The following is a 20,178-nucleotide window of genomic DNA, read 5'->3' on the forward strand; positions in this document are numbered from 1 at the left end:
GCTTCTTCTCCTTCCAGATCTCTCTTACTTCTCAGTTGTAATCATTATTACTTCAGTATTATGTATGTTTTTGATGTTAACCCTTTACTCTACAGGAACCAATAAATCAACAGTCAAACAGCGGGGCCTTCTGTAGCAAGTCATTTCTCTGAGCTCCTTCTAAAAACTTCCTAAAATCTACTGAGCTTGGCAGCATTTCACTATTCATTTGTGATTTTTTTTCTCTCCTATTTTTCTTTAACTTTCTGTCTTGTCCAATGGGTATTGTCTCTTCCAACTATAATTTCATTTAAAAAAGACAGATTTTTAAATTTCATTTAATTTCATTTAAAAGTGGACAGATTCTCCGCTGCGTGTATGAGTGTAACACCACAGCATGGTTGAGAGACTCAAAAAACATGTGGTAAGTGCTGGATCAGAAAGACCAAGAACCTTAACTTGAACTATGGAGATCTGCGAAAGGCATCTTGCGCTCCTGCCAGAGGTGAGCATTGCTCCATGCTGCTTTACAGCTCTACTAACCGTGAGAGTTCCTCCAGCTTCGATTTTGCGTATTCCAGGCTCTTCCTCTCCACATGTTCATGAGGTGTGTGGGCCAGCAGTTCATGTAGGGTCAGGATGTATCTGGGGATCTGACAGAGAAAAGGAGAGAAACCTGATCAGGGATTGGTTTAGAAAAACACAAGTTGTTGTTCCACTAGACGAACCACTTTTTGGAGGTGGCCAAGCAGGCTTAGATTGAGGTTTTCCTTGTTTACAAGATTGACCTTAACTGCTTCAGAAGTTTGTCAAATCTCCCAGTCTCCCTGTGGAAGTCCTGACACATGGATCTATGTGGGAATTGCCAGTAAGCTTAAACTTCGGACAGGCAATTCCACTCTTTCCTGGGACCCTGCACAAATATCTCTGACTCTGAGCTAGAGTCAGAGACTTTGGACAGTTCAGCGGTACTTACTTGAATAGTTACCCTGGAAACGTTAGACAGATTAAAACCTAGTCAAACACCTGGGGAACTCCACAACTGAGCCCCAATCACCCCCCGATCTTCCAACTACCCCCCCTCCCCCCCCCCACAAATGACCTGACTACCTTCACAACCTGATCAACCCCTGACCTGACCCAACTATCCTCCCGACCAGACCTGACTACCCCATCCCCCAACCTGACCCAACTACCCTCCCAACCTGACCCGACTACCCTCCTGACCAGACCTGACTACCCTCCCAACCATCCAACTACCCCCCTGACCTGACTACTTCTCCCAACCCGACCTGACTCACCCCAACCTGACTATCCAATTACCGACTTACCCACTCACCAACCAACGCGCCTCCTATTCACTCACTCACCTATTTATCCACTCACCCGTTCACTCATCCATTCACTAACATTCAAAGACTGGACCTTTAAACTTACCATACAGCAGATAATGCCATAAAGAGGGGGCAAGTCATGTTTCCCCCCACCGTCCCTACTCCACTCTGATGGAGTGCTCCAAGGGACACCATGCTGAGCATTTCTGTGAAAGCCAGGATTGGAAGACTCCAGAAGAAATGTGCAGCAGCATCGAGGCAGGGGAATTTTCAAGCGCAGTAGCAATCCGACCATCATTGTCACCGCTCAGAAAATCTGGACCATTATCTTCCTGGTTAGCCTTTCTTTTGGAGACAGTTATCATAAACTAGTGCTAGTGCAGCTGGTGGTGGAGTTCCCAATAGTGCCATTGCACCAACATAACCATGTCAGCTTTATACAATTCGTAATAACCTTCATCTAATCCTTTTGTCAAGTCTCAAAGTCTCACTTTTGTCATACTTGGGAGTGTTCTAAATGTAAATTATCTATCATTTGGCTCATCTATTATTTTGATAAAGTAGCAAAATTTAAAACCAATCAACACTTAGCATCTTAAAACATTTCCAAAAAAGAGTCAGAAAACCAGTCATTTTCTTTTGTTTTTTTCTGATTCTGATAATCTGGCTTCTTTCCAAGGAGCCATGCCTATGATTCACAAACTAATGTGAATCTAGAGATAAGCCTCTCCCAACATCAGGATTGAGTCAAGATTTGACCAAGTTGCAACTGGTGAGCAGATTTCTACTCCGCCTCAGACATTAAAATTAAGGGTCATGTTTAACAGATCCACCTCAACAATTGACAGTTATCCATCAGGAAAGTAGCATTATAAACGCTTTCCAATTACTGTGACCTTGCAGCACAGCCCCTACCCCGAGTCCTGCTGCTTCACCTGAAACATTGGGTAGGTCAGGAATGTCTCCAACGTCCTCTCTTCGCAGTCTGGCTTTGCTTCATATTGTTTCAGCAGTTTATCAAAGTCTCTGTTCTGCTTGCAGCTGGCCAGGATCTGTAGACTGTACTGGTGATTCCTCACGAACTCCTGGTAGATGTTCAGCATTGGGAGGAGAATGTCGAACAGGTCAGCTGGAAGAAGATTCAGAATAAGCAGGGTCAACAGCTTGGTTTAGGCACCAGCTACAACTCTCATCTCCGCAAGAGCACAAAGCATAGTGGGGGGGTTAAAACTCACATTGTGGCTTCCACATATATATACACAAGTTAGATGAAAAGACTCTATCAGTGAACTAGTAAAGAAAAGAAAGACTTGCATTTATATAGCACCTTTCATGACTGCAGGGCATCCCAAAGCGCTTTAAAGGCACTGAAATATTTTTGGGATGTAGTTACCGATGTAATGTGGGGAATGTGGCAGCCAATTCGTGTACAAGATCCCACAAATGGGATAAGGAACAGATAATCTGTTTTAGTGATGTTGATTCAGGGCTAAATATTGGCCCTAGGACACTGAGGAAATTACCCTGCTCTTCTTCAAACTAGTGCCTCAAGATATTTTATGTCCACCTGAGAAGGCAGACTGGTCCTCAGTTTAACCCTCGTCTGAAGCACTGCACCTTCGACAGTGTTGCATTCCTGCCTGGTATGGAACAGAGCTGGACTGGCCAGGAAGATTCTAAATTCCATTCTTCACATTAGCAACAGTTTGTAGCAAAGAATTCCACATGCGAACTACCCTCTGTGTAAAGGCATTGCTTTCTAACCTCTCTGTGATTAACGTAGATATCGACGTATAAGTCGCCTTTTGAAACCTTGAAAAATTCCTCCAAAATGTGTGTCGACTTATACATTGAGTATAAAAGTGAAATGCTGGCATGAGTGTGGGTGGTCGCCATCTTTGTTGTTTGCCACGCAGGATCTGCTCTGTTTGGATGTGTCTTAAACTCCTGCGCATCTTTGCAACACAGCCCATACCACCTGTTTGACCCCTTGCACCCAATTATAAGGTACCAATAAGTAAGACATGCATTTTTGGCTGAAAATTGAGGCTGACTACCAAAGCGAGTATAGCATGTCAAGGCTGAAAAGTGTAGGGGGGGTGGGTACGAGTTGACTTATACGTTAAATATATACAAAAACATGATTTTTGGGGCCACAAAAATGAACTTGATTTATACACCTGCTCAGCTTATGTGGTACCTTGAATTTGTCCCTCCTTGTCAGTGACTTCTCAACCAATGGAAACAATCTATCACTTAATGAATCAATCTAGGTTAATGAATTTACACTACAACTTCTCCATCACTTTCACATTCTTCCTATAATGGGTGCCCAACACTCCACATCTGTGGTCTATTTAAGGTCTAGTATAAATTCAACATGACCTCCTTGCATTTGTGTTCTGTGCTTAAATGCAAAATCAAAAATCAATTTTTTTTAACCAATGGACTTATCTACTTGCATTGCATACTTTAATGACATTTAAAAATGCACAGAAAGCTTTCTCTGCTTCTCTACTTCATTTAAAATTTTACCATTTAAGGAGTAGAAATCCTTCTTCCACATCTCTCATTTTACAACTCTATTAATTCAGGTGTATCTATATTGATCTGCAGCTCTCACTTTTCTACCTATCTTGCTCACCTATCTCTGTACCACTGCAAACATTTACAATGCTGGTCAAATTTGATACTCGTAAGATTTTTTTTAATCTTTCGTGGAATATGAGCATCACTGGTAAGGCCAACATTTGTTGCCCATTCTAAATGCCCCTGAGAAGGTTCCTGAAAATGGTGTATAGTCAGTAAATTTTGGTATAGCTCCTTCAATATATATAATATATAATAATAATAAATATATATATAATAAATGAAAGCAACCCCAACACATTGCTTGTGGAAATCTACTGGCCAGATCATTCCCGTTGGAAAGATCTCCCTTTAAATCTACCCTTTGATTTCATCTCAAAATTCAGCCTTCTATCCATGTAGCCACATTCCTTTCCATTCCCTGTGAGGTTATATTTGTTATAAATTTCATAGTTGGTACCTCATCAAAGAGTAAAACAATCAGACATTTCATCATGGATGCAGACTTACAGCAAGAAGAACATCTGAACTCTAATTGAAGTGAATCTTTGTTTACTTGACAACAACTTGACTTTCTACTCTTAAAAGGACACAGCTCCATCTTAACAGCAGAACAATACATTGTGCATCAAACGTTATAATTTTCATGCCCTTGCGAAGGATTCTATTACTCAGCTTAACATTGGCAATCCTCTGGCTGTACAGAAATTAAGATGTAGTCTTCATACTTTACCTAATACTAATGTGGGCCAGCTGGATACGCGAGCTTTGAGTCCTTGGTAAAATATTTGGTGCAAAAACATGATTGTTTCACTGTAAAAGAGAAAAAAAAATAAACAAAAAGAGAATAGGATGTGTATTTACACAACCTCGCTGTGTGATTACTTCAAATTTGTCCCTCCTTGTTGGTGCCTTCTCAATCAGCGGGAACAATCTATCACTGTTCATCTTATCATAAGCTTTCATAATCCAAAGACTTCTATCAGGTCACCTCTTAAACCTTCTCAACTTCAGTGAACAAATCCCTCATTTCTCAGGTGTATCTTTATAACTGTAACCCTTCATTCTGGTAATATCCTTGTGAATTTTTCCATTTCTTTCACATTCTTCCTATAATATGAACATAAGAAATAGGAGATAAAAACAAAAAGCTAAAAGCTACTACGGATGCTGGAAATCCAAAACAAAAACAGAATTACCTGGAAAAACTCAGCAAGTCTGGCAGCATCGGTGGAGAAGAAATCAGTTAACGTTTCGAGTCCTCATGACCCTTCGGCAGAACTTCGGCAGTTCTGCCAAAGGGTCATGAGGACTCGAAACGTTAACTGATTTCTTCTCCACCGATGCTGCCAGACTTGCTGAGTTTTTCCAAGTAATTCTGTTTTTGTATAAGAAATAGGAACTGGAATAGGTCATTTAGCCCTTAGATCCTGCTTCACCATTCAACAGGATCATGGCTGATCTTCTACCTCAATTCCACCTTCCCACACTATCCCCATATCCCTTAATTTCCTCTGTACCCAAATTTCTGTCTTGAAGATACTCAATGACTGAATAAAAACCTAAGAAATAAATAAGAACATAAGAAATATAATGGGTGCCCAAAACTATGCACAACACAACAGTATGCACAACACTCCATCTGTGGCCTAATTAAGGCCCGGTACATAGGTACCTGTTTAGAAAGATACTGCTGACATCGTCATGGGCAATTGGAGGTTTTTTGGAGCTGGCAGCCATTCTGAGAGGTCGGAGGAAGCAGTTAACGAGGATGTGGAGCTGCTGCACGTACTCAGCTTCAGCCTCCAGCATGCTGAACACCACCTGGTTCCTCTTCCTCATGCTCTCTGCGTGAGGGGATCGGATGTAGTCCTGAATGATGGTCTTCCATTTTCTTCTGCATAGCCATCCTCGCAAGAAGCTCTGCACCTGTTAGGATCAAGAGTACACAGTCAGCCATCCTCACAAAACCTTGTTGGATGAGTGCATACAAAACCCAGTCCTGCATTGGGTGGGAGGACTGGAGTGTTGGTCATGTCAGTTTTCAGAAAGAAGGGCATGCACTTATACAACACCATTCACAGCCTCAGGACGTCCTAAAGTGCCTAAATATTTTTTGAACTGTAGTCACTTCTGCACTTGTAGAAAAAGGGTTTATCTGTTTTTTAATAAGTTATAGCAAAAATAATATTTAAAAGCTTTCAAAGCATACTGTACCTTTTAGTGCCCTTATTATGTCCAAAAGAACCAGTTTAATTGGTGGGTCCTCTCTGAATGCTGCAAATGAGTGCAATCAGTGGAAACTCCCAGTGTTGATTAATTCACACAGTGGGGTAGTGGTCACTTTTCTGGGCGCAGCCTGTTTCCAGCACATTGTTAATAAACTAGTGCAAAAAAACCACGGAAACTCAAATTGCATTTAAACTTCTGACATCTTTTGTGCTGGTTATGACAATTTTGACCAAATTACAGCAAAAGAACAATACAACAGAATGGAAACTCCAGGCCAAGATGTCTTAGTGCTGTTATTAGCTCATTTGTATGCCTGCTTTACCTTTTTGATTTTCCTTATGTCAACATCTTCGTCATTCTGTGCCGCAGGTTGTGTTAATTGGATGCGTTCATTGTTTTTAAGCAGTGAAGCAATCTGTTTAAAATAAAGAGGCATAAATTCAGTGCTCTCATTCTGCTGGCATTGAGCTGCACTCAGAGAAAGTGTGGACCAGGGGAGTCAAAGCTATGGAAATTTATACTAACCGAAGTCACATGCAGGTTAGACAGAGTAAGGCCAACAGCTTCCCTTCTCTGAAGGACATTAGAACCAGTTTGGTTTTAATGACAGTCCAACAGCTTTTAAGGCAAGCTTTCACTTTCACCTTGTGCTATGTTGGGATATGAATTTACAGTCTCTGAGTTGCTCATCCAAAACACCTTTGGCTGACTCATGCAACACACATGGGATAACACCAAGCTGACCCTTAGGACCAAGCTGATGGTTTATAAGGGCTGTGTTCTCAGCTTGTTGTGTAGCTTTATTTTCATTTGTTCATGGGATGTGGGTGTCACTGGCTAGGCCAGCATTTATTGTTCAGAGGGCATTTAAGAGTCAACCGCATTGCTGTGGGTCTGGAGTCACATGTAAGCCAGACCATGTAAGGATGGCAGATTTCCTTCCCTAAAGGACATTGTTGAACCAGATGGGTTTTTATAGATTTAAATTTCAACTTCTGTTGTGGTGGGTTCAAACCCAGCCACCCAGAGCATTACCCTGGGTCTCTAGAATACTAGCCTAGTGACAATACCACTATGCCATCACCACCTCCCTGAAATATGGCTTATAGCTACCAGGAAAAGAAGCTCAACAATTTCCATCTTGGCTGTCTGTGGTGCATTATGGGTATATCCAGGCAGGACAAAATCACAAATGTGGCAGTCCTCTCAAAGGCAGAGAGCTCTCAAGTCTGTTGACGCTAATCAAACAGAAGTGGCTTGGTGGACTGGGCATGTCCACAGGATGGAAGACGTTCATATACCCAAGGACCATCTGTATGGTGAGATAGCCGAAGCCAGATGACCAGTGGAGTGCCCAAGGCTCCCCTTCAAGACTGTTTGCAAGCGTGACATGAAGGCCCTAAACATCGACTATTGTACCTGGGAGTCACTACTGATGAAAGAGGGAAATGACAACACCTCCCATGAGTTGCTGTGCATCACCACAATGACCAGTGGCTACAGCAACTTGCAGCAGGTGCCAAAGCTGAAAGCAACAACCCACAACAGCTTCATATGTGGCACTTGTGGCAGAACCTGTCTCTCAAGTATTGGTCTTCACCATCAGCAAAGGTTCACCAAATGAAGACACCCCACCTAAATGGATTCTTTGCTGTGTGTCCATCATCTCTCATGGATGGAAGGATGCCAACAAGGTCATTTAAAACTATAACTCTTTCACTCCTGAGAAGTGTCACGTAGAGTGGGTGCACATTCATCCACTAATATCGGAGACTTTTACAGTCCAGTGTTCCTTAAACTGGGGAATCAACAAGTGAAGGGGGGTGGGAAGCCCATTCTAGAATAGTCATCGCCTGAACGGAGTGGGTTTGATGAGCCAAATGGTGTTTCCTGGTCCAGAATTCCCTATTTTCTTATGAATATTAATAGTAAAAGGTAAACTATAATGTTTCCTTGGAGTTTAGGTCCATTTTTAATGTCTCCACTCCCCTCCTGAAAGTGTTGACTTATGTTACAACACTGGGATAAATTCATTGCTCCCAAGCTCTCAATTGGGAGCCACACTTAAAGAGGAGTTGAGAATAGACATCAGAGCCTGTGAGCCCCTTCTCCAGATGGATTCCGCCAGTATAGAGTGACATCATTGAATTTACCCCACTGTTCCATAGCAAAGGATGATCTTCTCGTACCTCCAGCAAGTTATGATCCTTTGTGACGAGTCAAGAGTTGCCACACTATTTGACAGTGGGGGTATCACAGTTGAGACCAATCCTGTTCCCACTGAACATTCCCACCTTTGCATTTTGCAACAGGGTTTGCTGGTTGGCAACCTGGAGTGAGACTCCTGATTTAACTCCTGATTTAAACCATTCTGTACTGAGATTGTGGAGGAATCTTGGTAAATAAAGCAGCTGTTCCATATTCTACTCAGTACCTCAGTTAACAACCTTGGAAAAATGTCCACACTGCACCTCCCTGAAGTAACACCCTCACATCAATAAAGACAAAAGGAAAGAAACATGCTGCTCTATTTTTTGCCCTACCTCAGATTTTAATCGCTCCACTTCAATCTCCTGGTCTTCAATTTGGTGTCGAAGTCGTTTCGCAACTGTTTTCTCAGTCTCTACGATCTGTAGTAGGTGCAGGTATTTCTGCATCAGGGACTCATGTTCTGTCGCGAGGTTTCTGTAACTGTTCCAAGAATACAGCTATTAACAGATCGAATAAAAGTGAAGGTGGAGCTTGGGGTTTCTGATCTCATATAGAGGCATCAGAATGGCTACATTGAACCATAGGGTTTTGCTAAATGGGAGAAGACTGAGGTCCATCTAATTTGTCTTCTCCCATCCTGGAAATCACATTGAAGAAAGAAAGACTTTCATTTCAAGACAAAAACAGAATTACCTGGAAAAACTCAGCAGGTCTGGCAGCATCGGTGGAGAAGAAATCAGTTAACGTTTTGAGTCTTTATGACCCTTCGGCAGAACACATGAAGACTCGAAACGTTAACTGATTTCTTCTCCACCGATGCTGCCAGACCTGCTGAGTTTTTCCAGGTAATTCTGTTTTTGTTTTGGATTTCCAGCATCCGCAGTAGCTTTTAGCTTTTTGTTTTCATTTCAAGACCTCTGGATGCCCCAAAGCGCTTTACAGTTAATGAAGTGCTTTTGAAGTGTAGTCAATGTTGTAATTTAGGAAACAGCCAATTTATGCACAGCAAGCTCCCACAAATAGCAATGTGATTGAAGGATAATTATTGGCTATGACACCGGGGATATCTCTCTTGTTCTTCTTCAAAATAAATTAACAGGTTGGGAGGTGACCTGATTGCTGTTTTTAGTATTTTAAAGAGACTGAATAATGTAGGTCATGTCAAGCTGTTTCACCTTGTCCAGAATGGTAGATCTGTGGGACATCTGTGGGGGGTAATATTGAAACAAAATTGTGGAAATATTATTTCAGTGAGAAAGTGGCCAATCTATGGAACAGGGTCCCGAGGGAGATACGGAAAGCAGATAGTATTGATTCATTCAAAAGCAAATTAGATGGATCTCTTTCAGAAAGTAAGATTTTGGGATTTAGCACATGAGTAGTTTGAGACATGATGTGTTGGGAGTGGACTGTGCTTGTGAGGAACAGGTGACTTTGGATCTATGGTTCCTAAAACTCGCCACCACGTGGGGTTTTCCTAACCTCATGCATGGGTCTTCTGTAAACTCATTGATAGAGATTGATTACTGTGGTTAGTCAATAACTCCATTATCATTGTGGCTACCAGGATAAAATCATAGAATGGTACTGCACAGAAGGAGGCCATTCGGCCTGTTGTGCCTGTGCTGGCTCTTTAACAGAGCTATCCAATTAGGATGATAGATGGACCTTGGCTTTTCTTCGACTAGCAATTCCCATGTTGTGTTAAACCAGCAATTACTTTCTATGGCAGGATACGAACAACCAGGCAGAAATGTGTAGAGCAACACATCACCTCATTATAACACTGCCATCCTCACACCCTCATCTAATTTACACCTCCTGGTAGCTGCATTCATAGCTGCTCTCAGGCTAGTAATCAAATTCACACAAATATTAATTGTGCTAATTATAAACCTCATACAGACAGTATTGGCACATTAACGACCCATATGTTGCAATCATCCTGCCACCTGCCGGATTGCTCTCACTGATTCTCAATATTCTTTATTTTCTTTATTCTCAAAATTCTTTATTTTAGAATTTTATCCCTTCCTGATAGAGCTTCTGTAAATCCCATTATCAATCCCCCACCATCCCCCCACCCCTCCCCCGGCCACACCCAGATACTTCCCCCAGATGACCTACAAGTCACGGCGCTAAGGAAGGTAGTCTGCCATCTTTACCCAATCTGGGCATATATGTGACTCTAATCCCAAACATACGTGGCTGACTCTTAATTGATCCTCTGAATTGACCTAGCAACTCAGTATTCACAAATGGTTCAAGAAGATGGCCCATCGATACCCTCTCAGAGAAGCTAGGTGTGGGCAATAACTGCCAGCCTTGTCAATGATGCCCACATTACCAGGAGTTCATCTCAATTTTTCATTTTCAACACATTTAAGAATTTGTTTAATCACATGCATCAAGTGAGAGGTAAGCAACTTCAGGCAAAGGTTTGTAAATCGCACGGAGGGTTGATTGACACACAGGGTTAAAGTCATTCCTTAAGGTCAGTGCCAGGTTCTCCTTCTGGAATGTACTCTATTTAGTCAAGTGGCCAATTATTTGGCAGACATGACTAACAATATCCAAAATTGCTTTTAGTAGCCATAGAAACCAAAGGCCATCAAGGTCAGGTCCCAAAGGTAGGCCCACACAATTTCATAAACAAGTTAAGGGCCTTTCTGCCTAAACAACATAGCTGGAGTGCCAGTTGTTGTGACAGTTTTCTTTAGTGTTTAATGTCTTTTGAGTGGCCAAGAGTTTGGTGTTGAACTGTTGAAGTAAAAATGGAAAAGGTTTAATTGAAGTGCTTGGGACTAACGACTTTAAATATTTTAAATGTTTTTTAAGAGTATCAAGCACCATCAGATCTGCACCTTAGTATGGAGCAGAGATGCACAGAAAAGCTCCTTCTGGTCTGCCCCAGTATAACACTGTTGGCCCTGTCTAGGAAATTTGTACTCCAGCCAAACTCATAGCTTCTTTGAATTAGGGTAACTCTCCAGTGCCTCACAATAAGGTCATTCTGAAACAGTGAACCTTTTGAAAGTGAGGATTGAAAGACTATTTGTCCATCTGAGCATGACTCCCTCCTCTCCCAAAACAGTACGACTGTTATTTTTCTTATTTGTTCTCGGGATGTCAGTGAAGCTAATGAGACTTTACTTATTACCAAACCCTGGTTCTTCCAAGAAGGACCTTCTAGAACTGTTTCTATTGTTATGTTGTATCTTGGTGTGGAACAGGAGAAAACCTCTCGTTGGGTTCTAACATTCCTTTGGACTCTTTGAAAGATAGAGTTCTGTCAGTTCATTTTGCTAGACATTTCAAACTACAACGATTAGCAAAAGATTTCAGATTTCCAGCATCCGCAGTATTTTGCTTTTGTAACAAGATATTAAGTTAGGGTAATCCAAAAGCTTGGATAAAGAAGTAGGTTATAAAGAGCATTTTAAAGGAGGGCATGGAGAGGTTTAGGGAGGGAATTCCAGAGTTTAGAGTCTAAGTAGCTGAAGACACAGGTGCCAATGGTGGAGCAAATCCAGGATGTGCAAGAGGACAGAATTGGAGGACAGCAGATGTCTAAGAGGGTTGTAGAGCTGCAGGAGATTACAGAGATAGGGCGCAGAAATTTTCACTCGGCGTGCGGCCGTGCGGCCGAAACACTTGAGCGTAAAATAGCGCGTGATGACATTGGGTGAGCGTCCCAAAGTCATCGTGCTCTTGCGCGATATTTCAGTCGGTGGGTGCATGCTAAACTCGGAAGAACATAAGAACAGAAGAAATGGGAACATGAGTAGACCATTCGGCACCTTGAGCCTGCTCCGTCATTCAATAAGATCGTGGCTGATCTTCTTGTGTTTCAATTTCCACATTCCCATCTAACCCCAATAACCTTTAATTCCCTTGCCTAACAAGAATCTATCTACCTCTGCCTTAAAAATATTCAATGACCCCGCCTCCACCACTTTCTGAGGCAGAGAATTCCAAAGTCACACAACCCTCTGAGAGAAAAAAATTCTCCTCATCCCTGAACGAAAAGGGTGACCCCTAATCTTAAGTCAGTGCTCCATAGTCTGGACTCACCCACAAGAGGAAACATCCTTTTGAAGTCCACCTTGTCAAGGCAGTTCAGGATCTTGTATACTTCAATCAAATCACCCCTCACTCTTCTAAACTCCAGTGGAAACAAGCCCAGTCTGTCCAACCTTTCCTCATAAGACAACCCACTCTTTCCAGGTATCAATCTAGTAAACCTCTTTTGAACCGCCTCCAATGCATTTACATCCTTCCTTAAATAAGGAGACCAAAACTGCACACAATATTCGAGGTATGCTCTCACCAAAGCCCTGTAAAACTGAAGCATAACGTCCTTACGTTTATGTTCAATCCCTCTCGTAATAAAGGATAGCATTCCATTAGCCTTCTTAATTACTTGCTGTACCCGCATACTAACTTTTTGTGACTCATGGTCTAGAACACCTAGATCCCTCTGCACCTTAGAATTATGCAGCTGTCCTCCATTTAAGTAATACTCTGCTTTTTTGTTCTTCCTACCAAAGTGAACAACTTCACATTTTCCCACATTAAACTCCATTTACCAGATCTTTGCTTATCTATACCTATCTATATCCATCTGCAACCTCTTCATGTCCTCTTCACAACATATTTTCCTACCTATCCTTGTGTCATCTGCAAATTTAGCTACCATGTCTTCACTCCCCTCATCTAAGTCATTGATATAAATTGTAAAAAGTTGAGGCCCCAGTACAGACCCCTGTGGGACTCCACTCGTCACATCCTGCCAATCAGAAAAAGACCCATTTATGCATATGCTCTACTTTCTGCCAGCCAGCCAATCTTCTATCCATGCTAACATGTTATCCACTACACCGTGCGCTTTTATTTTTCATAATAATCTTTGATGTGGCATCTTATCAATTGCCTTCTGGAAATCCAAGTACAGTACGTCCACAGGCTCCCCTTTATCCACTGCGCATGTTACTCCTTCAAAAAACTCCAATAAATTGGTTAAACATGATTTTCCTTTTACAAAACTATGCTGACTCTTCCCTATTGCCTTGAGCTCTACTAAGCGCCGAGCTATAACCTCCTTAATCATCGATTCCAATAACTTCCCCACAACAGACATCAAGCGAACTGGCCTATAGTTCCCTGTTTTCCGCCTCCCTCCCTTCTTGAATATAGGTTATATTTGCTACTTTCCAATCTGATGGAACCTTTCTAGAATCTAGTGAGTTTTGGAAAATTAACACCAGCGCATCGACTACCTCATTAGCCACCTCTTTTAAGACCCTAGGCTGTAGTCCACTGGGACCCGGAGATTTGCTAGCCTGCAGCTCCTTCAATTTGCTCAGTACCGTTTCCCTAGTATTTCAGTTTCACCAAGTTCCTTTCTCCCGTTCACCTCCTGATTTGCAGCTATTACTGGAATCCTCTATAGTGAACACAGAAGGAAAATATTTGTTCATTTCTTCCGCCATTTCCTTATTATCTACTATTAACTCCACACTGTCACTCTCTAGAAGACCAACACTCACTTTACTTACTCTTTTCCTTTCTAAATGCCTGTAGAAACTACCCATTTTTATATTTCTAGCTAGCTTCCTCTCATACTCTAATTTCTTTCTCCTGATTAACCTTTTAGCCATTCTCTGCCATTCTTTATATTCTGTCCAATCATCTGTCCCGCCACTCATCTTTGTGGAGTTGTATGCTTTTTCCTTAAATTTGATGCTTTCCTTAACATCTTTAGTTAACCACAATGGTGGGTCCTCCCCTTATAATTTTTCTTTATAGTAGGAATGAATACTCTGAAATATCCCCAAAACAGATGACCATCTTCTAAGAAGTGTGACTATCTTCTGGAACAAAATATCCAGGTATTCCTCCCCCTCCCTTATGTTGCGCAGTGTCTGCATTTCAGCTTCCAGATCAATAATCCTGATCCAGAATTGCTCAAGCTGCTTACACTTCCTGCAGACGTGTTTGTCATGGATCACCTTGGCGTCCAAAAGCTCCCACAGCTCACAGCTGCAATATAAGACCTGTCCCGCCATTCTAATTTATGTTATTTAATTTACTTTAATTATTTTCTTCCTGTGTATACTACAATTTACTGTGTTTGTTGGCAGGTGGAAGCATGCCTGCCAACAATTAAGAGGGCTATTAAGCCCACTAACGGTGCAATCAACTGGGATTTTTTGCTGCCTGCCCAACCTTATTGTTGGCGGGCGGGCAAATCGTCCAGGTGGCCTTTGCATTTTTCAAGAAACCTCATCTAAGGGCGGGATGAATTTCCGTCATTAAATTAAAAAAAAATGTTTGGACAGAATATTCATGTTGTATGTGTTCAGCTGACTGTTTCTGATGCGTGGGCATTTTTTCCCGGTTTTTAAAATCTTTACTTTTTTGCATTTAGATTCTTCAGCTCCCTGAGGCAGCTCTCTGCCTTCAGAGAGCTTTCATTCTGCGCTCCCCCGCTCCCGCGCTGACTTCAGCGCTCGCTCTCCTCCCGCCCCCAACCTAGGCATTGCTGATCGTATCAGCGTATTAATTGGCCAGCCAGCGTGAAATCACAGTCAGGGGTCGATCGCGATCGGTGGTCCATTTCCCAACCACTCCCGGGCCTAATGATCGTTCACACCCGCCGAGCTGAAAATTCAGGCCAGGGAGAAGCGAAGCCATGGGGCGATTTGTAGACAAGGATGAGAATTTTTAAATTGAGGCGTTGCTGGACTGGGAGCCAATGTAGGTCAGTGAGCCTGGAGGGTGGTGAGTGAACTGGACTTGGTGCGATTTAGGGTACAGACAGTAAAGATTTTGACAAGCTCAAGTTTACAGATGGTGATAGGTGTGAAGTTGGCCAGAAATGCATTGGAATAGTCAAGCCTATCCCTACCTTGCGTGACCAATTGCTGCCACCCAGTCATCACAATCCTTCACATCCTCTGTCCTCAGTTCCAAGGCTTTCTGAGCATCATGGCCAAAGTTAATTGTGAAATAATACTGCAGAAAGAAAAAAAAAATCACAAAATATTTCAATGAGGTAATCATCTAGAACTCTTATTGGTCATGTTTATGGAAGATTCTTCACATCACTTACCACCTTCAATCATTCTACCCACACACTCCCGGCATTGGTCACCCCACACCTCAATCCTCACAGTGATCTGCCTGCTTTTAGCCAATTGGAAAGCGGACAGACTCTTCATAACCTGATTGGATGATTCTCGACTGTCAATCATACCGCCTTTCTTCCCCCTCCCCTCGTCTGTAATATTTTTAGAATTAGTAAACAAAAGCATTAACTGAAAATGAAAAATAAAACACAATTTGCTTTTAATGCCCCATGTGACTTTTCTCCCTGGGCAATTGCTTGCAATAGTGTCCTGAAGATTAATCTTTAACTCCTGCAAACTCCAGGACAATCCCGAAAGATTGAAAACCCTTGTAAGGATCACCGGGGAGATTAAAGCAAACAGGTTAGGAATGAAAAGAGAATTCTTGGGGGACTCACAAAAAGGTAGAGATGCAAAATAAATTACCACAGAAAACCATTGAAGCATGCAGTATAAATAGGTTCAGGAAACAATTACAGCCTCTGGGTATAGTCAGAGACAAATTCTATTACTAAATTAACCTTGTCTCTCAGTATGGCTCCATCGTCTTAATGCAGGTGCTACTTTGAAAGCCAAAACTGATAAAAGCTTTACTGGCTGAATGATATTGAGCAGAATCTATTCCGCTCCCTCTCCCACCCCCGGATCTGCCCTTCAAGTGAAATGTGTTTGGAACAGACGCAATTTGTATTTCAGCAGGTATGAATACATAACCCCAAACCAGATATAATTCTGCATTAAAACATCAACAAGGGAAGGAAGATAACTGGGAAATGGAAGTTGACACTGATTGTTCAAATGTTTTCTCTATAGTGAGGAGAAAGTGAACTGTGTGAGCACACAAAAGACCATTCCACACCTAACCTGTACTCTTCCTGACACATGGCAGTTCATGGGTAAAGGGTTCCATCCCCCACTTTTAACAAAGCAATTAATCTCCATCAGTGAAGGATAACAGCCCACATCAAGACCGTAACAGTAATACTCCCTCACAAATGTAGAACTACATAAAGCCAAGCAGATAGAAAGAGAGACTATATTAAATCAACTGGAGAAAAACTCCAATTTAACTGGACAGCGTGAAGGAAGAAGATCAGTGCTGTACATATTACTGAGTTAATGCAACCCTCTAACTAACCTTATTTGAGAAAAGCTTCTGGATAAGTAGGTGTCAGAAAATGCAACATTAATGGTATGAGATCATCACATTGGGGATTGAATTGTTTTAAGTTTAGCTGAAGAATGTTATTGGGAGAGCCCGGTTGTCATCTTGTCTCTGGGATTTCTTGTGGTACAAGGTGAGGATGGCGGAAAGAATTAAGACTAAAGGGGAGGAAGAAAATTAAACCAGGCTTAGAGGTCATCCAATAGCAGCAGTAGTTTTTAACATGTTGCTTAGGTATTATAATGAGCCACATGACAGTAAATGTATTTTGTGTCATGTGAGCAGGTCAGATAGACAGTGGGAGCAGAAATGCCCATGCCTTCTCTGCTTGTCTATTTTATATTCTACGTCAATTCAGGTTAATTAAATTGTTCCTAGAGGAATCAACAGGAGAAATCTCTCCCTGGAAGGTGGTTATGTGAGGTTTGTGATTGACTGTGTCTGTCACATATTAGCTTGCATACTCATCACCCATGAGATTATGTTGCTTTAATTGTTGGCACTCATCCTCCAGTGGGAGGGGAAAACTACATCAACAACACCTGCATTTATATAGCACCTTTAAAATAGAAAAACAACTCAAAGCAGGAATGTAATCAGACAAAATCCAACACCGAACCACAGAAGATATTCAGACAGGTGACCAAAAGCTTAGTCAAAGAGATAGTTTTTAAGGAGGGCCTTAAAGGAGGAGAGAGAGGTAAAGAGGCTTAGGGAGGGAATTCCAGAGCCTAAGACCTTGACAGCAGAAAGTACATTCGCCAATGGTTAAGAGATTAAAATTGGGGATGGGGAGAAGGTCAAAATTGGAGGAATATAGAGTTCTCAAAGGTTACAGTGATAGGAAGATAAAGATGATCCATAGGTGTTCTCTTTCCTGGCTTAAAACCGCTTATGGAGTTTGAGGCTTCCCAACAATTATCTTAAGAAATAACACAGCTTGAAAGAGCGCACGTTAAAATTGAATTCATTTTTTTCCTTTCAATCGCCATAGAAATCCGTAGATTTAATTAAGCTGTGGGGAAAAAAGATTCCACCAATATAATTTCTCCAGGAAAGTTGGCACACGAGCAGAGAGAAATCAATGGCACTTAAAAATTTGGGGTGTGAGGAAGAAGAATGGTGCTGCAAATGGAAAGGAACTTGTTGGGAAAACATTCTTGGTTAAATGTGGATCATCTGTTCAGAAGTGTGCTATTTTCTAGTCAATAAAATGTGCACTGATTCATAGTGGAAATAAAAATGCTGAAGGGGCTTTTTACAGGAAGGGATAATAGCAGATTTCAGTCAGGGTCGATAATATTTATAGCACAAGGCTACATACTTTGTGAGATAGAGACATACGAAAGGAAGGAAATCATGAATGGGTAAAGTGATTGTTACATTAGCCACAGAGCTGCCAGTTCATATTTCCTCATCAGGAGTAGCCAATATCTGTTACTCTTGCACCATTACAACCATTACTGCAATTTGACAATAGCTGTTTGTTGAATATTCTACACAAGAACATTCGAATAAGGAGCAGGAGTAGGTCAAACGACCCTTGAGCCTGCTCTGCCATTTAAGATCATGGCTGATCTTCTACCTCAACTTCACTTTCCTTCCCACCCCGATATTCTTGATTCCCTTAGTATCCAAAATAATTTGGAAAGTATATATGACATCTCTTTTTCTCTTCCCACCCACTCCAATGTCATGTACCATTGCTCACCGGGACTTGAGCTTTTGGGTGAGAAGTTAAACCAGTCACCCGCCTGCCTGTTCAGGTAGCATGTAGGAGATCCTATGGCACAAATCAAAGAAGCCCAGGGGCATCCTCTTCCTATCTTGGCCGTCATTCCTCCTTCAACCATCACTGCCAGATGTAACAGGTCATTTAATCTCATCATTCCTTGGGAACTTAATGTGCATAAATTGTGTGCCAAGTCTACCCTACATTACAATAGTGATTACACTTCAAAAATAACACTGGTTTTACAAATTACAAAGTAATTACAGCACTGGAACAGACCATTCAACCCAATGCTGGCGTTTAAGCTCCTAGTGAGTCCCCTTCCACGCCCCTTTGTCTCACCCTATCAGCATTTCCTTCTATTCCTATTTCCTTCATGTGTTTATCTAACTTTCCCTTAAAGCACATCTATACTATTCACACATCCACTTCCTCACACCTAGTGTAGGCTGGTTTAGTATGCAGACTGATCTGTACCAGCTTTAATCTTCCTCTGCATCAAAAAAACTGATCAACTAAGAAAATGAAGACAATCACGTACACATTAGTGAAAAGTGGATTTGTTGCCAAGGGCAGTCTTTACCTGTTTCATAGTTTAAGTATCTAAAGTGGTTGAATTATACACAGGAGCTTTCGATTCTGTTAAGAATGCATTACTATTATAATTAATAATATTAATAACAAACGGATTCCCATGGTATTGCTCATAGTCTTGGGTCTGGCTCACAGTTGTGATGTTTACCTATTAAATTTGAGATGATTTTGAAGTGCTGTATCCCCATAAGGCTACTGCTCAGGCACTCACTGAGTGTGCATGCCTGCGTATGTGTGTGTGTGTGTTGGTGGTGGCGGTGATGGTAGGGGGTGATTTAAATAGGCACATTCTGTGAGTGGGTGACTGTTGAGGGATCTTTCAGCAGATTAGGAATATAAATAGACACATCCTGAGATCTATTTTACCCCAGCGCTACTATTACTCTCCCCAGTGTCACTGTTACTTTCCCGTCACACTATTACTCTCCCAGTCTCACTATTACTGTTTCCAGTGTCACAGTTATTCTCTCCAGTGTCACTGTTACTTTCCCCAGTGCCATTGTTACTCTCCCCAGTGTCTCTAATACTCTCCCTGTGTCACTTTTATTCTCCCCAGTGTCACTATTACTCTTCCCAGCTTCACTGTTACTCTCTCCAGTCTAATTATTATTCTCCCTTGTGGCGTTGTTACTCTCCCCAATCTCACTGATAGTCTCCACATTGCTACACTCAGTGATAGTAGCAATGGAACTGTTTCAGTCAATGATATTCTAATATTCTCTTCAGTTTTCTCTAGAAGATGAATTTTATGCATTATGGAGCCTATATGGATTTGAATAGATTAGAACAACAAGTTAATTGTGTTTAAAAAGTACCTTCATTTCAGATGGCTCTCTAATGTCACATCCTGTGTCATGTGTTATGTGTGTGTGCATATGTGTGTACATGTGTGTAAGTATGTGAATGAGTGAGTATATAAGTGTGTGTGTGTGTTGAAGAAAGGCAATGCACCAGTTCTCACAGAATTTAAGTTGTCTTACGTTTCCCAGTGCAAACTCTGCAGTCTTTGATCAGTGTGTAGCTTATGAGATCAGATGAAGATGTTTTGGCTTATTTGATCTCTGTCTTCCTGAACACAGCCCACTCACTCCTTTTCCAATAGACTTTAACATTGACTTGAACAAATAGACCAGACTTGGGTCTACTGGCACCTCTGACAATGCAGCTCTCCCTCCGTAATGCACTCAATGTGGCATTTAAACACACAGCTCC

General features: G+C 41.7%; 1 protein-coding gene across 1 annotated transcript in view; it reads right to left on the reverse strand.

The window, feature by feature from the left end:
• Window positions 1-20,178, reverse strand: part of rasgrf1 (Ras protein specific guanine nucleotide releasing factor 1) — a 109,651-nt gene that overhangs the window by 64,531 nt on the left and 24,942 nt on the right. The window contains exons 2-8 of the mRNA XM_078529921.1: window positions 15,256-15,362; window positions 8,678-8,825; window positions 6,457-6,549; window positions 5,578-5,831; window positions 4,636-4,715; window positions 2,249-2,442; window positions 523-632 (exon numbers count right to left, since the gene is read on the reverse strand). Of these exons, the coding sequence (XP_078386047.1) occupies window positions 523-632; window positions 2,249-2,442; window positions 4,636-4,715; window positions 5,578-5,831; window positions 6,457-6,549; window positions 8,678-8,825; window positions 15,256-15,362 (986 nt within the window). The remainder of the gene's footprint in view (window positions 1-522; window positions 633-2,248; window positions 2,443-4,635; window positions 4,716-5,577; window positions 5,832-6,456; window positions 6,550-8,677; window positions 8,826-15,255; window positions 15,363-20,178) is intronic.

This window comes from Cetorhinus maximus, chromosome 26, assembly GCF_964194155.1.
Source record: "Cetorhinus maximus chromosome 26, sCetMax3.hap1.1, whole genome shotgun sequence".
Lineage (NCBI taxonomy): Eukaryota > Metazoa > Chordata > Chondrichthyes > Lamniformes > Cetorhinidae > Cetorhinus > Cetorhinus maximus.